This window comes from Plecotus auritus (genome assembly GCF_963455305.1).
Source record: "Plecotus auritus genome assembly, chromosome: 5".
In the NCBI taxonomy this organism is placed as follows: Eukaryota; Metazoa; Chordata; class Mammalia; order Chiroptera; family Vespertilionidae; genus Plecotus; species Plecotus auritus.
This window is the reverse complement of record NC_137776.1, coordinates 122,669,307-122,692,703: the sequence shown is the minus strand read 5'-3', so window position 1 is coordinate 122,692,703 and position 23,397 is coordinate 122,669,307. Positions and strand designations below refer to the sequence as shown.

The 23,397-nt window shown below is 41.7% G+C and overlaps 1 protein-coding gene across 20 annotated transcripts in view; it reads right to left on the bottom strand.

Annotated features, from left to right (window-relative positions):
• Positions 1-23,397, bottom strand: part of SLC24A2 (solute carrier family 24 member 2) — a 235,309-nt gene that overhangs the window by 89,784 nt on the left and 122,128 nt on the right. For 14 of the 20 annotated variants that reach the window (XM_080670175.1, XM_080670167.1, XM_080670161.1 and 11 more), the window contains 2 exons: positions 8,247-8,285; positions 4,045-4,153 (listed from right to left, as the gene is read on the bottom strand). In XM_080670175.1, the coding sequence (XP_080526301.1) occupies positions 4,045-4,153; positions 8,247-8,285 (148 nt within the window). The remainder of the gene's footprint in view (positions 1-4,044; positions 4,154-8,246; positions 8,286-23,397) is intronic. The other 6 variants (XM_080670172.1, XM_080670162.1, XM_080670159.1 and 3 more) reach the window with 1 other exon arrangement.

The following is a 23,397-nucleotide window of genomic DNA, read 5'->3' as shown; positions in this document are numbered from 1 at the left end:
ATTCACTTAATATAATATAAATTTATGTTGCTATGAAAAAAGCTCCTAGATTTATTGAATTTCAAGTCCCGCCTACGGTTGCCTTGGCAGGGCCAGACCAAATGACTTCTTGGGCCTTATACAGCTCTCGGGCCGGGTGTTCCTCACCCCTGCTCTAGCCCATTTAGACGATGTTTTCAAATGAAGTTGGAAACTTCCCTCTGAAGAACACTGACCGTACGCCCCAAGGTGCCAACGCACTACTCAGCTGGGTGGACGCCAGGAAGGAACACCAGCGAACTGTCCCTTATGCCACAGGGGAGCTACTGCAGTGCTTATGCCATCAGCGTGGTGATGTAATCAGCAGCCTATACACTATTAAAGGAGAGTGACAGTTTGGCACAAGGACATGTGAATTCAAATGATCAGATGCAAACTAAAAGAGAGATGACGATTTCTGAGAGCTGTGGGTTAATTTTTCGGCGGTTCTTGAAATGGAAAATGATTGTGAACTTGGGGGATAAATACCAGAGCAATCTGTTTCCTTGGCTGCGTGCTGTGGAGCAATTTTAAAGCACTGAAGTGCTTTCCATATTTTCTAATCACTCAAGTCCAGAACTGATTATGGCTCTCAGCATCCTCTTGGATTCGCACCATTGGAGCACTCGACGTCCTTCAGGGAGCGGGTTCACCTTGAAAGTGGGTGCCTGCATCCAGAGGCACATATGGATACAGCAGGAGCAAATATTTAACTGCAGCATGACCCACAACAGCCAGGTGTTTCAGAAGTCACTGATGGTCCAGCTCCGAGACAACCCGGATTGATTCACTTTCTCGTTTCTCACAGGAACAAAACAACCTCCCTCAGAAGAAAGCAAAACAAAAAAAGGCCCTACCAGAAACTGAACTCCCTCAAACAACAACAAAAACAAAAAAAAACCCAGAGAAATTTAGATTGTTGAGACCTGTGGACAAGGTCACACACACACACACACACACACACACACACACACACACACGAGTTTTATATGCATAGAACATCTCTGGAAAGAATCCCAAGAAATTGGTAGCTGTGGTTTTTTTCTGGGGAGAATTGAAGGGCTGAAGAAAACTGGGAGGTTAATGAATGAGAAAGACTTTTTTTTTGTTTTGTTTTACCATAGCCTTTTGAATATTTTGATTTTTTAAAAAATCATACGCTGTATTACTTTTCAAAATAATGAAACAGAATAATTTAAAACCTGTATGTGGTACTTATGGCCTGCTAGGCACTATGTTCAATGCTTTATGTATATTCACTCCTTTACTACTTATAATAACCTTGTAATTAGACATGACTCTGTAATCATACTGATTTTACAGATGAGGAAATTGAAGTACAGAGAAGGTAAGTAACTTGTTCAAGGTCACACAGCTAGTAAATGCAGAGCTGGGATCTGGACCCAGAGAGGCTAGCTCTGGAGTCTGTCCTCTTAATTACAACATAAAACTGGCTTGCCAAAAATAAATATTCTCAGTTGCCTGCTCATAAGAGAGTTGAAGCAGATAAAATAGTTTTTTACTTTTCTCATGTGGCCCTCCACAAAGATGGGGTGAAGAAGATAGTGGCTCAAAATAACCAAGATACAATCTTAAACCTGTGGGGGTTTAGAGGGCTTTGAAATTGTGTGATTATAGGTTAAAAGCATGAATTTGCCAAGTTGCTTAATCCTGAGCCTCAGCAGCTATTCTATGCCAGGCGCTCTGCTAAATCTTGGGGACAAGTAGTGAATAAAATAGAGTTCCTGCTCTTGAGAAACTTACTGTATCCTGAGGGGGATAGGCAGTAAACCAATAATCACACAATCATAATGTGAGCAATAAAGATAAATTAAAGGGTGCATGGAGAGATGAGGATTGGGGGTCCATTTATACTAGGTGGTCAGGAAGTGTCATTTAGACAGAGTGCTGTAGAATGGGCAGGGGTAAAGCAGGAAAACAGAGGAGGTGGGTGGTGGGGGGAGGGAAGCAAAGTATTCTGGGTGCAAAGGCCCTGTGGCTGGAAAGAAGTACCTGTTTCAGGACAGAAAGGCCTTTGTGCTAAAGCCAGGTGAGTCAAACTGAGTTTGGAGAAAGAGGCAGATCATGTGGACCATGGTAAGTATTTCACAATTTTCCTAAGAACCATGGGAAGCCACTACAGGTTATAAGGTAGGACTGACATAATTGCATTCACTTCTTGTTGTTGTTAATCCTCACCCAAGGATATTTTTCCATTGATTTTTTTAGAGGGAATGGAAGGGAGAAGGAGAGACAGAGAGAAAAACATCGATGTGAGAAAGGCACATCAATTGGTTGCCTACCGCATGGGCCACGACAGGCCTGCAACTGAAGTATGTGCCCTTGACCAGAATCAAACACTCTTTAAGATTACAAAGAAGAAGGCAATGGAGAAAGAAGAAGACCAGCTAGGAAGCTACTGTAAGAATCCAGGAAAGCAATGGAGATGGCTTGGAATAAAGTGCTGGCAGAGAGAGCAGTAGATAAATTTGAGATGTTTTAATGGTATGATATTTTATAAAATTAGAATAATAATGTTAGCTATGAACTGTTATTATAAAGCATAATGTAGGTGTGAAAATGCTTTGTCAACTATGAAGTGCTAAACAGAGGTCAATGACTATTACTATAGATGAAGAAACCAAGTACATGCTAGTGGGACTCTAACCTGCCCAAAGCCACACAAGGGCTTAGTGGCTGGGAGGAAGCTGACCTGTGATCCCTTCACTCCCTTCTCTGGGGTGTGCCCAAGAGAAGGAGAAGAAGGCTAGGGACCAGGTCTAATTTCCTTGTCAAATGGGCCTCAGGGTAAATAGAGTAACAATATTTAGGATGTGTCTGGCTAGTACATAGAACTCAGGGTCTATGAAGCAGGGCTCCTTGGAGAACATCATGTCAGCTCTACAACTCTCTGGGGTACAAAATGAAAAATTTTTCATCATTGAAAAACTCCACAGTGAGTGGTGACCCCTTGGTCCTCCCCTATTATTCTGGAGGAGTGGTGTGTGTCAGTGAGGGGAGCTAGGACCTGGGGAGCCGCTCCTGAGGTCCCAGAGTTTTCTTTACTTCATTTGAATCTCCTATTGCCTGTACCCTGGACATTACTTAGCAAAGCTTCATAATGGGTCTGAGCTCTGATTTATGTGACATTATTTGACAATCTCATCCCACAGGTTTATTCAGTGGCAGAGACCGTTTCCCCAGGTTAGTAGTCCCTGTGTAGTATCAGGCCCAATTATAAAGTCCATGGGCGAAGGGAGAACAGACTTGGTTATATGTGACCCCCTTGCTAGTGGCCTAACTAGGATCTTTATTTGACACATAAGATATCCATCTACCTGAAAAATTAATTTTTTAGGACAGTTATGCAATTTAAGAAACTTGATGTATCTGCCTTCATTGTGAATGAGTAAAACTGAAAGAACTCAATAGTGGAGTCTTTGGGATGGTTCATATGATTTCCCGATGAGGTGAATCAGGCCTTTTGGGGCTCCAGTGACTAATCCTAAGCACTTACTTTAAAGAGGGCTCCCACCCTCCAATTGCCAAAGAATCATTACAATATCGATGTGCAGCAGTGAACAGGGTTCCCCAAACTACTCTTGGCCCTCCTAAGTCATGAGTTCTCTTCTCACTCTCCTTTTTAAAAGAGGCACAATTTATCTTAGCATACAACTTCATTATGGAACTTAGGAAGGATGAGAAAGGGAACTGTCACTCTAGCAGGAAGGAAGAAAAACCTCTTTGTCTTCTCTCTCTCATAACAAACTGTATTTATGCTGGAGGAACCAAAAGACAGAATCAAAAGGCACATGGATGTCCCTTTCTACTCCTGGTACAAACATCTCCGATTATGAACTGAGCTGTTGCAGATAAAGCACACCAGAGGACCAGGGTTTCCTCTGGAAGATGCTAAGCATGAGGACATTGGCAGGCTTGTGTGACGGAAGCGTCAACATGTTTTTTGAAGAGAAGTATGTCCTCTTTCCCCCCAAACAAGCTTCCAAACTAAAGCCGGGTGTTTACCTTCAGCGAGTGGGTCGAGGGTGTGTATCATGAGCTGGAAGATGCTATTCCTCATGAGACTGTTGTGGAGGGAGGCAGAGCTTCCACCTCGCTGGAGACGTGGCTTGGCCTGAACAGAGAAACCAGACAAAGATGCTGTTAGTTCTCAGAAACCAAAGGCAGTGCATTACAGATAAGATCCTCCCCTTGTCTGATGGTCACTTGTTTCTGTCACATGATCACACACTGTTGACCAAACATTCCCAAGGTACATTTCAAATCCCCCAAAGGAATGGCTTTCTCACAGCCTTTCCTACTAAACAAATTAATTTGCTACCATTGTTAGAGCTTAGTAAATGCTAGTCAATGTGCTATATGCTTCATTCACAAAATGAACTAAAATGAACTAGGCGCTATTATTATTCTTTTAAAAATATTTTTAAATTGATTTCAGAGAGAGAGAGAAAGAGAAAGAGAGAGAGAAACATCAATGATGAAAGAGAATCATTGATCAGCTGCTTCCTGCACACCCCCTACTGGAGATCGAGCCTGCAAGCCAGGCATGTGTCTTGACCAGGAATCGAATGGTGACCTCCTCGTTCATAGGTTGATGTTCAACCACTGAGCCACACCAGTCGGGCTATTATTTCCTTTAGACAGATGAGGAAACTTATAGAGAAGTGAAATGAAGTGTCCAATTCACACAGACAGGAAATGGAGGGTAGAGGAATGAATCTCAAGTTTGCGTCTCTCAGAATTTGTTACCTGAACCAGTGGGTGATCTCTACAATGTTTGGATTGTGCATCCTATCAGTAAAATGTTTGAGTATGTATGTGTATGTGTATGTGTATGTATCCATCTGTATTTGTATCTATCTATATCCATACCTATATTAAAAAACGAGCATATTTTACCTAATAGACAAACATGTAAATTGACCATACCTCCGCTTGCCCACAGCCAATCAGAGTATGCAAATTAACCCAACAAATATGGCGGTTAATTTGCATACGTAGGTGCCCAGCGGCCTCTGTCTGGGAACATCCTCGGCACCCAGGTCACTCCAAGGTAGGCCCCGCGTGGGCTCTGAGCAGCCTGGGAAGGGCCTGAGCCAGGGGGCTCCTGGGCAGGGCCAAGCCTGCGATTGGAGCTGAGAGGACCCCTGCCCAGGCCTAAAGCCTCAACCAGAGGCTTTAGGCCTGGGCAGGGGCAGATCCAGCGATCAGAGGGAGCTGGGGGGCCCAGGCCCCAGGCCCCGAGGCCAGCGATCACAGGGAGCTAGCGATCGGAGGGAGAGGGAGCCAGCCATTGGAGGGAGAGGGAGCCAGCCATCGGAGGGAGAGGGAGCCAGCTATCAGAGGGAGCTGGGGAGCCCCTGCCCAGGCTCCGAGGCTTTAGGCCTGGGCAGGGGCAGAGCTGGCGATCAGTGTGAACTAGAGGAAACACCTTTTCTGACCGCTCATTGGCTAAGCTCCCTGTATGCCACTGGTAATATTCTTAGTAACTTGGGTATAAGAATCCAAAAAGGTAATCTAGGGCTTTTCCACCTCACTCCTGGAGAAAAAAAAGGAAGGTCCGCTGCTGGAGGGCTAAGAAATGCCATATCCTGCCCTAGCCGGTTTGGCTCAGTGGATAATGCCTCGGCCTGCTGACAGCAGGATCTGGGTTCAATTCTGATCAAGGGCATGTACCTAGATTGCAGGCTCCTCCCTGGCTGGGGCCCAGGTCAGGGCTCATGCAGGAGGCAACCAATTAAAGTGTTCCTCTCACTTTGATGTTTCTCTCTGTCTCTCCCTTTCTCTTCCACATTCTCTAAAAATCAATGAAAACATATCCTCAAGTGAGGAAAAAAAAAAAAGAAAGAAAGGTCATATCCTATGAAAGACACATCTTAAAAATGCCTAAAAAAGCTGTCATTTTTTCATGGTGAAGGGACTGGAGTCTGTGTTGATGAAAGCGCCTTGGTGGTTGCGATGACTGGCAGTGGCTGCAGCAGCGGGGTGATGGGGCTGGTGCCTTCCCCTGATCAGCCTGGTTGACTCCCACAAAGGGAGCAGGCCTAAGCCATCAGTAGGACATCCCCTGAGGGCTCCCAGTATGTGAGAGGGGGCAGGCTGGGCTGAGGGAACCCCCCACCAGTGCACGAATTTCGTGTACTGGGCCCTTAGTATATTATAAAACACTTGAAAAAGTGGAAATTATGAAGAATAATATAGAAAGTAAATGATAGAGGTGTTAATATTTCCCCCTTCTCCCTAAAAGAACATCTCCCACATCTCCTAGGGTTCCTATTCTATGCCCTGGACCACAGCTTTAGTCCATGAAGCCCAATGATCTGTGTTAAGTGAGATTTAAAGAGAGAGAACCACTTATGAATCTACAGAGAAGCTTCCTAACTTCAAAGGGAGGATTTCTTTTGTATAAACTCCTGCTAGAGTGAACCTTTGGGCAAATAAATGAAACTGGCAGGTAAGAGAGGAACAATGAACCTCTAGAGGTGAGATTACCAACAAACTCTTTTTTAAAATCTCCAAAAACAAACAATCTAAAAAAAATATCCAAACAGTGGATTGCAACCGGCTTTTGTCCTGATTAGGAACTGTCCTTTTCTTCTTGGATTGATTTTGTGTTGGTTAACACAGGAGACGATGCTCCGGAGGCCAAGCTTCACAGACAGAGATTTAAGACAGGGCAACACAGTGTGCAGAAATGAATTTCTTATTGAACTTTTGATCCAAATTCTTGACATGAGATTTTTCTGGGGTCTGGTTAAAATAAAATATGCTTTCGCACTGCCTTCCAATCCTCTACAACGCAGGGTTTTCCAAAATGTTCCATCATACTCCGGATCCACACAGTGCTTCCCAAGAAAATTCTCATAAGAGACTCCATGGTCAAATACTTTGGAAAGTGCTACACCTCAGACCAAAGCACCTTTCTAGTTTTAAGATACACATTAGACCACTAAATTGTGTTTTGTTTTTTTTTTAAATCAGGTTAACTTGGTAAACTTGGACAGTTTTTGAACTATTGCCCATGGAGCCTTACTCTGAAGAATACTTATTAAGAATCATAGTCTGTGTGTTTGGAGACAAATATTAAACCTATAGTGAGCTTGAAGTATGGGTAAAATGTCAGTATGCAATACATGGAAATGTCTGGATTTCTTAGTCTGATTTTATTATAATTGATATTCTACTAGAAATTATGTTCCCAGATCTACAGTGTTTGGAGAAGAATCAGAGAGGATTACTGGTGTATCAGTGATGAGCCAGATCATGGGCTCCTTAAGGGGAGAGACTGGGTCTATACCGGTAGCCCAATACTGGATCTGGCATGTACTGTGGGCTCTCAGTGAGTGTCATAAATCTTGGCGTTGAGCATTAGAGGAGGAAGGATGGAGCGGTATGTATCTTCATTCCTATGCCCTTCTGCCTTAAAAATCTGTAACGTTTTTTAATGCATTGTGTTATTTGATTCAGATGGTTAAGGTTCAAAATATTTTAGAGGCAAGGTTAAGAGATTTGAATAGATTTGAAATGTAATCACTGTTTAATGGCTGAAGACAAAAACTCTGAAGGTCATTTCCTTGTCATGCTTCACACACAAGATGTGATGTGTTAATTGGACAGGAACTGAAACATGTGCTTGTTGTTAATAATCTGTCATGACCACTATGACTACGGTTCTTATTCTGAGGAACTGGCAGAACTCTGCTGTGAAGATCTTCATTAGCAAAGGATTATAGCTATAAAAGAACTGGAAGCATTCTTTTGGGCATTAAGCACATACTGGATATATAGATCTCATGCAGTTTTTCTTTTTATGGAACCAAAAGAAATTTCCAACCAAAAATTAGGTGCATGCAGATACATAAAGAAAACAGATATCAAGCATTAGATGCCTTCCCGCAATGTCCCCAAATATCAGCTCAACATCCCTTGGAATGTAATGTGGGACTATCTCAATCTTTCAACTCCTATAAAAGTTCATGCCAAATGAAAGAGAGAACTCAGACTTTTTGAAACAGTCCCAGAGATAATTGGTCAATGAATGTCAGAATTCAGTTGACACTAATTGTAGGCCAGAGCACACACATACAGCAGCAGATCAAACCATTTAGTATGCCAAGGGAGAGGGTGATTTGTTGAGCACATGAGCCCCTTCTTCACACCCCCACCCCCTTCCACAGGCACATACAGACAGGGCTACTGCTTCCTACCGGCAGAGTCGGTTCATCCTTGTCCCTGACTGTAGATGACTGTGTAAGAGAAAAAGACAAAAACAGAGACAAATAAACGAACAATGAAGCACATACAGGTTTCACACTTAATAACAATCATCAGTATAGGGAAACATTTGTGGGTTTTTTTTCTGCTCCTTTGGGAAGGATTATGCCAACACAAGGGGCTAAGAGTGTATTTCTAGCCAATATAATGGTTTGTTTAGGCATATGATGCATGCTCCTGAAAGATCAAAATTGAATGGGCAACCTAACTGCCCAGCAATAGAAGGCAGTTAAGTCAATTAGGGCCCAGCCACAAAGTGGAATACCATGGTCATTAAAACAAATGGAGTTAGTATACATGTATTGACATGAAAAAAAACAACCCTAAGCTATATTAAGTAAAAAAAAAAAAAAGTAAACCTTACTTCTATCTCATTTTGAAAGCAAATAATGATACTTTAGTATATGTAAAGAAAAAACTCTGCAAGGATTATTCCAAAGTGTTATTGCTGGGAATAAGATTACAAGAGAACCAACATTCACTGCCCCACGTGTGGTCAATAAGAATAAATAACGCCTGAAGAAGTAAGGTCACTAAATTAGACTAGGCTCATCACACATGGAATTCAGATAATCCATCTTCTTTCCTACCCCCACTACTTCAAGTTGTTCATGCTAAAAGTGGAAATATCTGTCAGGTTGAGGAAAAGTGACTAAAACACAGTAGAATGTGAGGACCTATGCATTTGTTGGGAGAGAACACAATTCAGATAAGGTGACAATGGAGTTCTACCAACATGCCCCAACTTCATATGAACACTTCTTCAAAAGAACTGGGCACCTTCCTGTGATCTCTCCAGTGATGTGGAGGCAGGTGTCTTGTGAGTTTCCTCATGCTCAGACCACTACTGTGGTCGCTCCACCTCAACTGTGAATGCACACAGCGAGAAAACCTGGAGCCTTTCCCCCTGCCTTGCCTGCCGGTCCTCCCCACTCCAGTCTTTGCTGATCTGCATCTTTAAGAATAATCACACACCTGGAGACCAGCAGACAGGTGCAGAGCTGTTCTAAAACCTGCCACGGCTCTAGGCTCTCTTTTTCAGTCCTACCACACACGTCATACAAAGAACATTAAGTGGCCCCCACATTCCATCTAAAATATACATTTTTGTGTAAAAAAATGAAAGGGATTTTTATACTTTTGCATTTCAAATTATTGGCTATGTGCAATTCATTGAATTTGTGATTGGCATGCTCAAAACCTTGAAAAGTAAGAAAGATGAATTCACAAATTGTTTTCCCATGTCATTTTTAAGAAGACTATGTTTCATACTTAAGTTGATAATGAACATTTTGTAGACATTTAATTAAACATTTAATTACCTTCTAGATACTTTTTTGGAGTTTAGAGTCAATATCAATGTATATTTTTTCTTCTAGTTCCGAACATTTTTGTAGACCCTTGAAGAATTAGTAACTCCCAGGCACCTACAGAAGTATTCTGACTTGGTGGTAATTGCTGAGCCCAGCCCATGAGCATTGCTAAATTTGCCATTGCCTCCTGGTTTGGGGCTTTCTCTTAGTGACTTTTCTAACAGCACGAATATAAAAAAAAAAAAAATCCCAATTCTTTAGTTCCCAGGCACATGCTTGGGGAACTGGAGTGGACCTGAAATTGCCCTTTGATTTCCCTCTTTGCTCTCAAAGGCACTGTATGAGCCTGTTTCTGTCTGGCAGGCCCTTTCATTTTCTCTTCTTCCACATCAGACAGCTCAACAAATGGCCCCACATTACACAGAACAATCCCCCAGGGAAATTATCCAGTGTGGCCAGCTCAGCCTTTAGACACATGTTGAGGTGAACTGTTAGAGCACGCCTTTTCAGTTAGCAAATTTACACCTTGCGGCTAAATGGGAGACAAATAATTATGAGCTGAGAGTGATACCACGGAACATGAAGAAACAGGATGAAAAGGGTGGTGGTCTTTATAAGAGCAAACTATCACCAGCTAAGAATTTCGTTTAAAAAACATATTTAAAGAAAATATTAGAAAGAAAGAAAAAAAAATCCAAGCCTGCCTTTTGGTTTGAAAGGATGAAAAAATATCTACCCCATTGACTTCCTTTTTCTCTCACAAGCAAGGAGGGTCATGAGATACAATAAATGAAAAGAAATGCCTTGTACATAGACGCCACCAAGAAAAATCTGAGTGCAGAGAAAAGTCTGAAAACCTTGACAAAATCTCCCACTGTTTAATGTCAGCAGAAGTTGACATGGTTATTTTTCTTTCAAGTGTAATTTGCAGACATGAATACACATCAGGTTACAACATAACTTTAGGTACACAAATAGCAGCTGAGGCCATTAAAACACCCCTCCACTTGCCTTTCATGTAGCCCTGTTGTAAGAGATGAGAAATGTGACGTACGCTAGCTCATTTTCAGGGGCTTACCCACATCTACTGATAATTCCTGACCCTCACCTGAGTTAGCCTCACTAATTATACGTTGAAGCAGCCCCACAGTCCTGCCAATGGGCTGCTGATTATGTTAGGAATTCAATTTTAATGGGGTTTTAATTACATTGAAATATAAACTAGTGAAGGTGACAAAGAAACAATTCAACTGTCTATAGCCCGTACAGTTTCTAACCATTAGATTATTTAGCTAATTATCTGGGTTTGGGTTGGCCTTGGTGCTATGAATTTATTTCCAGGGCCACTGAACATCTGGCAAGTTTAATCTAACCCCTCGGGTGTTACTGAAGACAGTCTCTTAAAAAAACACCATTGTGACTTTAAGGCTTGATCTTGGCATTCTTATTATGCATTTTGCTTTGTAGCCCCCTTAATTTTAAACACACCAACACATCATACATTTGGAAGTCCAATTCGCGGTGGTCAGTTCAAAGGCTGTGCCAGCTATAGGAAAGATCTGTTAAGACTAATCCATAGCATACACAGTAATTTTCAAGGGATATTTAATATATTTTTATTGATTTTTTACAGAGAGGAAGGGAGAGGGATAGAGAGTTAGAAACATCGATGAAGGAGAAACATCGATCAGCTGCCTCCTGCACATTTCCTACTGGGGATGTGCCCACAATCAAGGTACATGCCCTTGACCGGAATCGAACTTAGGACCTTTCAGTCTGCAGGCTGATGCTCTATCCACTGAACCAAACCGGTTAGGGCAGGAATATTTAAAAGAATTCATAAAATGCATCCCGAAGGGTCTCAAGTTGGGGCTCTGGTGTGCAACACAGACCTCCTCTTCATCATGAAAGCAGAACATTCACCAGGCCAGGGCATAAGAGAGAGATGTTTTTGCATAAAAAAAGAATTGTGTAATTCAGCTGTTTATATAATTTAAACTGTTCTTCTATAATAATGTCCTTCCATAATTACTGCAAATCATTGATTAATTGATCAATAATAACTGATGTTGCCATAAATATCTGTTGTCCTCCCTGGTGGAAACCCCAATTCCATATGTGAATTTTGCTATCTATTTGCTATGTTTTGAAAATGCCTCATCTCTCATGTAATAAAACATGCAGCCCATTTAGACAGCATTTTTAATGCCATAAATCATTCACAAATTATTAAATCGTCTCACTTCCTTTGACCCTTGAAAGCCACTGATTGAGAAATAATTTCCTTGACTACTAAGTATAGTTTTGATTTGAATTTGTACAGAGCCTTACCCCTCATACAGGCTTCCACACTCACTTCTCACACATACTTGTAAACATTAAGCAAATACTGCACCATCTAGCTGCATCATAGCCACAGGCCCCTGGTTTACTCGAACTGGTAATGGCCCACCTGCAAATCACATAATCAAACGGGTCACTGGGAAGATTTCATATGCCGATACCAGTGTATAAAGTAAGGGGTGGCTTTTCTGGCCAGTGGCTTGGCAGCAGATAGAAACAGACGAGCAATTTGGCTCAACAGTCAAGTAACAACCATAACCGTCCACTACCATAACCTCTCACTAAATCCTGTGAGATGTGTCTAAATTCACTGTGCCATGGACCCAGTAGCATATAAGGCCTGTAAAAAACAAATTTGAAAGTATAACTATTTTGTCATAATTGTGATCCAAAACATAGATGCCAGTGATTAGAAATATTAATCCAATATTTAATTGACATTCATTTTAATGTCTTAGAATTTAGAAAGAGTGGGTGAGGAATGATTTGAATCACTGACTTCTATTTCAAAAATTAGCAAGGAAGTATGAAATAATGTCTCCGTTTTCTTTCAATACATTTACCTGTAATAAGCAAAATCATTCGACACCGCTCTCCTGGTTAAAGATCAATAGACCTTAAAGCCTATGGGAAGACGAGATAAAAGGCTGAAATCTGGAATCTAAAAGGAAAGAAACTCTAGAACCTCTTAACCAGACACAGAAATCTCCCTCTCTTTACTGTGTCTTAACATAATCCCTGAAATATTAAGGGGGGTGGGATTAAATAAATTCCTCAAGAAAAACAATACTGAGAGTTAAATTCAAATCATGTTTACCTTTACCACTGGTTGCCGGGTAATTATCCCAATATCACTGTCCTGTAGGAAAGTAAGGAGCTCAGACATTCATGAGGTGCTGAAGCTGGCAGCCCAGAATGAGGAACACCCCTCCACACCAGCTTAAATAGACACATTAGCATGCTTACATCAATACCTATGCATTTTATTGTTATATTTTGTGGCAACTGTAATTGGGATTGTTTTCTTAGTTTCCCTTTCTGATAGTTCATTATCCTATCTAATAAAAGAGTAATATGCAGATTGACCATCACTCCAACACACAAGATGGCTGCCCCCATGTGGTCAAAGATCCTGCCCCCATGTGGACACAAGATGGCCACCACAAGATGGCCGGCAAGGGAGGGCAGTTGTGGGCGATCAGGCCAGCAGGGGAGGGCAGTTGGGAGGGACCAGGCCTGCAAGGGAGGGCAGTTAGGGGTGACCAAGCCGGCAGAGGAGGGAAGTTGGGGGCGACCAGGCCTGCAGGGAAAGGCAGTTGGGGGGGACTCAGGCCTGCAGGAGAGAGCAGTTGGGGGGGACCAGGCCTGAAGGGGAGGACAGTTAGGGGTGACCAGGCCTGCAGGAAAGGGCAGTTGGAGAGGACCAGGCCTGCAGGGGAGGGCAGTTAGGGTTGACCAGGCCTGCAGGGGAGGGCAGTTAGGGTTGACCAGGCCTGCAGGGGAGGGCAGTTAGGGGTGACCAGGCTGGCAGGGGAGGGCAGTTAGGGGCAATCAGGCTGGCAGGGGAGCAGTTAGGCATCAATCAGGCTGGCAGGGGAGTGGTTAGGGGGTGATCAGGCTGGCAGGCAGAAACGGTTAGGGGCAATCAGGAAGGCAGGCAGGCGAGCAGTTGGGAGCCAGCAGTCCTGGATTGTGAGAGGGATGTCCGACTGCCCGTTTAGGCCCGATCCCACTGGGATCAGGCTTAAACGGGCAGTCGGATATCCCTCGAGGGGTCCCGGATTGGAGAGGGTACAGGCTGGGCTGAGGGACACCCCCTACCCCATGCACGAATTTTGTGCACCGGGTCTCTAGTTGATGTATAAAAATGCAACTGATTTCTGGATATTAATTAGTATCTTGTACTAGAGGGGTCCCTTGGCCTGGCCTGTGGGATCAGGCCGAAACCAGCTCTCCGACATCCCCTGAGGGGTCCCCGATTGGCAGAGGGCGCAGGCCAGGCTGAGGGACCCCACCAGTGCATGACTGGGGCTGGGGAGGGATGCAGGAGATTGGCCAGCTGGGGAGGGACCACAGGAGGGCTCCAGGGTGTGTCCAGCCCATCTCGCTCAGTCCCGATCGACCAGACCCCAGCAGCAAGCTAACCGGCTGGTTGGAGCGTCTGCCCCCTGGTGGCCAGTGCACATCATAGCGAGCAGTTGAGCGGCCTTAGCATTCATTAGCATATTATGCATATTATACTTTGATTGGTTGAACGGATGACCAGACGACCGGTCACTTAGCATATTAGGCTTTTATTATATAGGATTCTGCTACATTACTGAATTCATTTATCTGTTCTAGTAGTTTTTTGGTGGAATTTTAGGATTCTCTATATACAGTATCGTGTCATCTGCAAATAATGACAGTTTTACTTCCCCCTTTCCAATTTGGATGCCTTTTATTTCTTCTTCTTGTCTGACTGCTGTGGCTAGAACTTCCAGTATTATGTGGAATAACAGTGGTGAAAGTGGACATACCTGTTTTGTTCCTCATCTTAAGGGAAACACTATTAGTTTTCCCCCTTTGATCATGTTAGCTATGGGTTTGTCATATATGGCCTTTATTATGTTGAGGTATGTTCCCTCTATTCCCACTTTGCTGAGAGTTTTTATCATATATGAATGCTGGATTTTGTCAAATGCTTTTTAAGTAAAAAGTGTGGTAATGGAAGCTCAGATTTTGGAAGCAATGCATTTTGATGATTTATTTGAATAATTCCAAGGACCTTGAAATATAGAAAGAAATTTCAGAATAATAGATATGCCCCTCATTGGAGGGAATGGCAGTGAAATTGCCTAGAGACAGTTAATAAACAACATTTTGCCTTCTAAATAGTTTTACAAGAGAAGTAATGTAAGATGAGAAGTGATGCCATATAGTTATTAAGAACATAAATTCAGACCCAGACTGCTTGGGTTCATTTTCTTATTTTTGTCACTTATTAGCTATGTGACTTTTCTGACAAGTTACTTAATCTCTCCATGCTTTATTTTTTCTCATGTGTAAAATGGTGATGATAATTGTAACTAATTCAGAGTGTTGTTGTGAGGATCAAAAAAGTTAATACATATAAAGTGCTTAGACCAGTGGTCGGCAAACCGTGGCTCACGAGCCACAAGTGGCTCATGAGCCGCGGTTTGCCGCTCTGTTGACTAATGAGTTTGCCAACCACTGGCTTAGACCAATGTTTCGTACTTAGTAAGCATATGTATTAGCTCTATTATCATTACTTTTACTATTAGGAGCCACAAGGGATAATAATGTCAAATTATATGACAAAAGTAGGTTCAAGGTTATAAGCTGGACTAAAGAGAGCACACTGATTTGAATGGGAAGTAGGAACATTCCACTGATTAGGATGGGGAATGGTGATTTGTATAGAACACTAGAGGACGGTCCTAGGTTGGCCACTGAGGGAGGAGGGGATATACAATAGATTACATTTCCTGCCTTGGCTTCTGACGCTGTCCTTGTCCCATGAATCAGCATTGTCAGCATATAGGATTGGCAAAGCTAGGTCAGCATTTCATATCTCATATCCCTCAGTGGGCCTGGTTTTGATCAGGAAGCTCTGGAGGCTGGGAGACTCAGAGAAGATAGAACCTATACCTGAACCCAAAGGATCTCACCTCCCATGGAATTCTGGAGGTTTCTGGTCAACACTTTTTTTTTACTTGGTAGGATGTTGCTTGTGAGCAGAAAAAGATCAGGATCAGAAAGGGCCACAGGCTTGGTCTCAAGTTCAGCTTCTGCTGGCTGGCATTGTGGGCTAGGAGTTCTCTGACTTCAGGAAGCAAGGCTGTGCAGGGTGGTTTGTGAATTGTCCAGTGTGAGCACCTGGGTGTGTTGGGTAATTGTTGAAAGTCATGATTTGGGTAAATAGTAAAGTAAGGTCCCCTCAAAACTTGGAAAAAAGGTGATCCCATAAGAGGGCAGCTACTCTAACAGATGAGATGAGGCATCTGATGTGATCCCCTCTAAAACTGTTAGGAAATATGATGTGGGAATACTCAGTAAGGCAAGAGGCCAGGGTGACTTCCAGATGCAGAACTGGACTATGACTGACAAGTTGCCATCTATCCAACTGCATATAATTAGTGTCTCCAAACTTGACTGATCACATGCCATTATCAAAAACATTCTGAACAAGAAACATATCTATAATAATAAAAGCGTAATATGCTAATTAGACCAGACAGCCGAACGACCTTCTGGGACCCCTCAGGGGATGTCTGACTGCTGGTTTAGGCCCCATCCTAACCCAGCATTCAGACATCCCTCTCACAATCCAGGACCGCTGGCTTCTAACTGCTGGCCTGCCTGCATGTCTGATTTCCTCTAACCACTCTGCCTGCCTGCCTGATCGCCCCTAACCACTCACCTGCCTGATCGCCCCTAACCACTCGCCTGCCTGCCTGATCGCCCCTAACCACTCGCCTGCCTGCCTGATCGAAGCTGGACGAAGCTGTGGTGGCCGAGGCAGAGGTGGTTAGGGGCGATCAGGCAGGCAGGTGAGCAGTTAAGGGTGATTAGGCAGGCAGGCAGAGTGGTTAGGGGTGATCAGGCAGGCAGGCGAGTGGTTAGGGGCGATCAGGCAGGGAGGTGAGTGGTTAGGGGCGATCAGGCAGGTGAGTGGTTAGGGGCGATCAGGCAGGTGAGTGGTTAGGTGTGATCAGGCAGGCAGGCAGAGTGGTTAGAGGCAATCAGACATGCAGACAGGCCAGCAGTTAGGAGCCAGTGGTCCTGGATTGTGAGAGGGATGTCTGACTGCCGGTTTAGGCCCCATCCTAAACCAGCAGTCAGACATCCCCTGAGAGGTCCCAGATTGTGAGAGGGCGCAGGCCTGGCCCCCACCATGCACGAATTTCGTGCACCAGGCCTCTAGTGTATATATAATGTGAAGGTCTATCACCTATCAATCTCTTATTTATCTATCTATCTAGTTTATGTGCTACTCTCAACCATTAAATAAACATGGACTAATTTCTTCTTTAAAAATAAAAATACATAAAGAATACTAGTATTTTTTTTCTTACATCTTAAATGATTTCCTAGTACACACCACTAGAGCATCAGCGCAGACCTTTAAAAAGTTTTACAGAATGCTCTTTACCAGGGGTTCTCCAAAAAGGAAATGGTAATATGTATGACATGATGAAGGTGTTAGCTAACCCTATGGTGGTAACCATTTTGCAATATAGAAATGTATCAAATCAACACATTGTATAACTAAAACTTAAAGGATGCTGTATGTAAATTAGATCAACAAAAATGGAAAAAATAAAAAGGAGTTTTAAATGTTTCTCACAGAATTGGTAAGCTGTATTGGGTGTATACCGTACCCAGTTCTCCCAGCTAGCCTCTCAAATAGTGGAAGATCCTCAAGAACAACATCCAGTTCGTGCCTCTCTGGTGCCTAATGTGGCCACTTAAAATGCAACCAGGTGGCATGGAAGAGAGGCCACTCAGACAGAATGGGGACTGTGCGTTCCTGTGCCAGTAACCAAAGCTCTTCTGATGCTTGCTTCACTGGCTAAATTGACAGTCCTGATGATTATTTAGATCCACCCCCTGAGAACCCGTATTTTAATCTTTCTTATGAAATAGGTACACAGAAGACAGTAATCCCCATTTTATAAATGGAGGGAGAGAAGGCAGGAAGTGCCTCCGGCTGTTTCTGTACTCAGGATACTAAGCACCTGGTTAAGTCACTTAATTTAGGAATTGACAACTCAACTACCACTGGCATCTCTCACCGCCTGAATAGTCCAGATGTTGCTAATATACTTTGTGGTACTGGTTGAGCAATTCTCACAATTGCCAATGAACCATTTTATATGCCAATCAAATACAATCTGTTAGTGGTGTTCTGGTGTCAGTCACCCAAATTTCCTGTGAGCAGTAAAGAACCCCAGATGCATTCACATATTAATCCTGGATTGCCTTACTTTTTTTTTTTCTTAAGAAAAGTGTCTAAGCCTGGCTGGCATAGCTCAGTGGTTGACTGGTGACTTATGAACCAGGAGATCATGGTTTGATTCCCGGTCAGGGCATATGCCTGGGTTGCAGGCTCAATTCCCATTGTGGGGCACGCAGGAGGCAGCCAATCAATGATTCTCTCTCATCATTGATGTTTCTTTCTCTCCCTTTCTCTTCCTCTCTGAAATCAATAAAAATATATTAAAAAAAGAAAAATGTCTAAGATGATCTGAAAAATTTTTTAAAAAGTCCAACAAATGCTGGATAAATATTATCAAATAAATATTGTTAAGTGAAGAATGAATTGCCTTTATTTAAATATCTAGTGCCCTTTGCTATATGTTGCTTATAATTCTGTGGTCTGTGGACACACCACAGAATCATTTGCCACAAATAAAGTGGATTCCAGTAATAATGGATAATATTTATTAAAAGTTCAGTACCTGGTATGTACCAAGTGTTTCACATATAATGTTTTATTGCGTTCTCTCAACAGTAGGTATTATAACCATCTCGACCTCCTTTAATACATGAGGACCCTGAGGCTGACGGAGGTTGGACAATTTGTCCAAGGCCACATAGCCAGTAAGTGGAAGAGCTGGGATAGAAACTCAGACAGCTGGGCTGCAGAGCCTGTTTCATTGGCGGGGAAGCAAGGAAGTGGAATTGCCTTGCAGTGGACTGTGTGAAAGAGACTAAAGGCATTAGAACTGCAAAGACAATAAAACAGTTTATGTATATTAAGAACTATTTATGAGTTCTGACTTTCATTGGGGGCCACATAATAGTTGCCAAGCGAGTGCTGTGAATGAAGAGTGACAGATTTCATTTGTGTTCATATGGTACAAAAAGTTGGTCTGGGAATAGAGAAAGCATAGTTATTTTCTTGTCTTTTGTCTCTTCCAGGATTATTATTTAGACTCATCTACAATTGTCACGAATTTTCATTATTATTTTTGTCTCTTGAAGGTCAAGGAGGCACTTTTTATGATCTTCACAATGGCATAGGTTCAAATAACCCTGCAAACTAGTTTAATCATATAACAAATTGACTTATATTAAGGAGTTTATAGCTCAGCAGTAGTTCGGAAGAGTGTGGCCCTCTGGTGGTCCCATTTATCATGGTGTCATGTGATCCTGGTCTATATTTAGTTTATTGGAAGCACATGTGCACAGTCTTCAATTTATTTCTGTCACTTGAAGGACTAAGGCTGTTTTTTTGTTTCAGGGAGAGAACAACTGAAAACATGAAATAATCACATTTATTGTATCTGAAGCATCAATAGGAAGGCTGAATAGCAAGTTTTGAATAAAGACAATTCATTCAGTCACTTAATATTTATTTTATAATATTTACAGGACTCTTACTATATACCAGGTATTATTCTAGGTTCTAGGGATAAATATGTGACCCAAATGGACAAAAATATCTATATTTATAGAGTAACATTCCAGAATGTTATTATCATACAATGAACTAGACAGAATAGGTAGTATTTAGATCACTTAATATTAAGAATTAATATTAAGAGATTAACCAAATAATTTATATGCCTATGTGCATAGCCCATGGACAGACAATAGTTGGGGGAAGGCTTGGGGAGGGGGTGAGAGTGGGAGGGGGGAGTGAGAGTGGGGTAGGAGAGGTTAATGGGGGGGAAGGGACATCTATAATACTTTCAACAATAAAGATAAATTAAAATATTAAGTGATATTAATATTAATATATTAATATTTTTAAGTGATATTAAGATATATTTAGGGATACACTTAAGTGAATTAACTATGGCCTAACCATCAATTTTGTAATCAAGTCATGATTAATTTATTAATGCTGGATTTAGTATGCGTTCTGGTTTGGGCAGAAGCTAGCAAAGACTATAAAGAACATAACTTCTATAAAGTTATAAATAACATATAGGAAAGGGCACTAGATATTTAAAGTACATCTTAAAACTAATAAAATTAAAGATGCAATTTAATATTTGACAATATTATTGGCAACAAAGTTTCTTGCCAATGTTTCTTTAAAAATTTTTTACAGATTTAAGATTAAGGACAAAAAGAAGTCCTGAACTCTGAGGAGAACAAAAGCCTACAATTTAAATATAATGTAACTTTGTGGTTTTGATACATGTATTTTTATGTTCTCCTAGATAATATTCAACCTCATTAACAGATCATATTAATTTTCCACCACATTTTAACATGTGATCCTAAACGTTTCATTGATACCATACCAGCACCTAATTCCTAAAGAACTCTGACACAATTTCCACGCATGCAGAAAAATAGGGATGCCAGACTTGCTGAACTTAAGTTTTGGAACTCTCAGGAAGCAGATGAATATCATGTAAACTCAATTTAAATATTTAATAATTTAAATGAAAATGTAATTAAACTTTGGGAAAATAACAAATGTACTGATATATCAAATACATGCATCGAATGATATATCAAATGTACCAAGATTGAGAACCAGTTCCATTCCTTGATCTGCTCTCCTGTTCCCAAGAGAGGCCAGGAGGAAGCTAAGATTGCTCATGCCATGGAGATGGGTTTTAAAAAGGGGACACAGAGACCTTTATTTCAAATACTGCCTGGCTACTTCCATATTCCATTTGCACTGTATGTACCCCCATCTGCTCCCCAATTCATTCTTTTGTATTACTTGTCTCATCTCTTTCTTTCCCATTACTGAGCACCCTTTTGAGGACAGAGACCATGCTTTTTTTCATTTTATATTATTCCATAGTACCTAGCAGAGTGGTGTTAGATGCCCAATAAATGCATGTTTAATAATAAATAAGTGAAACCAGATACAACTCCTTTGTCAGATATGTGGTTTGCAAATATTTTCTCTCCAACTGTAATTTGCCCTTTCATCCTCTTAATGGTCTTTCACAGAGCAAAAGTTTTTAATTTGTAAATTTTTCCTTTGATGCACTGGTTTTTAATAGTCCATCTAAGAATTCTTTGCCTAGTCCTAGGTCCTGAAGATTTTTATCCTACTTTTTTCCTAGAAATTTTTAGTTGTATGGTTTATACTCAAGCCCATAATCCATTTTGAGTTAATTTTTGTATAATATGTGAGATTTGGTTATGACCTCTTTTTTTTTTACTATGGATGTCCAATTGCTACTATATCCATTTTATTTATTTTTTAAAATATATTTTTATTGATTTCAGGGAGGAAGGGAGGGAGAGAGACAGAAACATCAATGATGAGAGAGAATCATTGATCAGCTGCCTCCTGCATGCCCCACACTGGGGATGGAGCCCGCAACCCGGGCATGTGCCCTGACTGGGAATTAAACCGTGACCTCCTGGTTCATAGGTTGACACTCAATCACTGAGCCATGCTGGCTGGGCATCTACTGTATTCATTTTAAAGATCAGGAGTGGAAGGTCTACTGAGGTTAAATGACTTGCCCCAAACCATACAGGTAGTAAGTGGAGGCAGTGGGACTGAAATACCACATTCCTCATGACTAGACTTTCCTGGGTCCAGCGCACCACTCTCTCTGCATTCCCCAAGTAAACAAAAACACTCTGAATTCACCTTCATGAAGGGCAGAGGAAATTTATTCATAGAACTATTTAAGGAAATCATCAGCCTCACTTTGAACAAAATGGACATGACTTTATTTTAAAAATAAACTATATAATTTCCAATGACATGCATTCTTGTAGTGGTAAAAGACAAAGCGTAAAACAGACAACTAGAGATGAAGTCAAGATCTGCCATTAAGTAAGGACAGTGCTCTATTTTTGCTGATGAAGGAATAATGAACTGATGATGTTGGAAGTTTTGGATCTTAAAATAACATTTCTGGTTCCAGACAGTGGCTGTGGTCTCCCAGGGCATATCTTGTCTGTTATCTGTCAATAGCATAACGGAAATTGTGTACTGCTAAAAACAGATGTAGCCTTGCAGTAACAGAAATGAAAGAGATATGCTCTGGGAATCCTAACTGCATCACTGTCAAATGGAGCCAGGAGGTACAATGTGATAGTCGGCACCATGTTCTTGACTAAATAGTCAACACGATTTTCAGTGTTGGAATTAAAAATCTGCTGCAGAATTAGGAGACAATAACATGCAGAATATCCTGTAAAAAAAGCTTTCTTCCTGATTACTGCTGGCTCTGAAGCCTTGGGTTAGCCATTTGAGAACTTCTGAAGACGGTTTTTAGACCCATCATTTTGTCATAGGTCCTACCACACAAGCTTATTGCCCAGAAAGCATCACAGATGCTGATAATAATCATGTATTGTTACATAATGTCATCACTGAAGTTTACCACTTACTAAATTATAGTAGCATTGGACATCTTTGGGCAGGATTCTAATACAATGAAAAATACACTGAACCAATGGGAAAAGGATGCTTGCCAATTGATTGAAGAAATTCAGTCTAAGAGTGAAAGATTGTGCTTATGTTAAAATTTTCCTCAAAATAACGTGTGTATGCTCATTCTCTAAATTTTTATAATGAAAAATTTTAAAAACAGACATTTAAAGAGTAGTACAATGGGTAGCCATATTCCCACCACTTAGATTCAGTAACTGTTAACATTTTCTATATTTGCTTTATCAATATATGCATATATTGATAATTTTTCTAAATCACTTTAATGTAAGATGCAGATGTTATGCTATCTTCACCCCTAAACATTCACATGTTATCGTCTAAGGATATGGGCACTCCCCTCTCCTATGTAATAAAAGGCTAATATGCAAACTGGCCCTATGGACGGTATTTCAACCCACCAGGAGTTAGACGTGTGATGACCACCAGGGGGTGGCACAGAACATGGTGGGTGTCAGTGACACGGCGCTGGCAGCAGGTGGCAGTGGAGGCGCTGCTGGCCCTGATGGGCCCCGACGAGAGCGGGACTGTGGTGGTATGGTGGAGCAGGTAAGTGGACAGCGCCAGGCCAAGGCAGGTGCGAAGGGAGATCCTGGCCAGTCGGCGGCTGCACAGCTGGGGTAAGGGAGGCCCTAGCCGACAGCCACAAGGGACCCCACTTGTGCACGAATTTCGTGCACTGGGCCTCTAGTATAATCGTAATACCGTGTGTTTACATTTTGTATGTAATTGGTGACATGTTGCCTTAACAGGTTAATACCTCCCAATGGTGTTTTTAAAAATATGATCAATTATGTTTGTATTTACAATTTTGTCCCCAGGCTGGTTATTAATATGTGTAAAACAAAGTACCTGTTTTATTTGCTAAGACCTCCTCTGTTCCCTACCTATCCCATCAACTCATGAGGGCAGATCAATACAAATCATTTGTTTCATTAAAAAAAAGTTGCTTTAGACGGAAGTACATATTTCCTGACTGCTTTTTGGTATTAGCTTATTGGTAGACAATAGGGACCACACAGACATTTATAAATA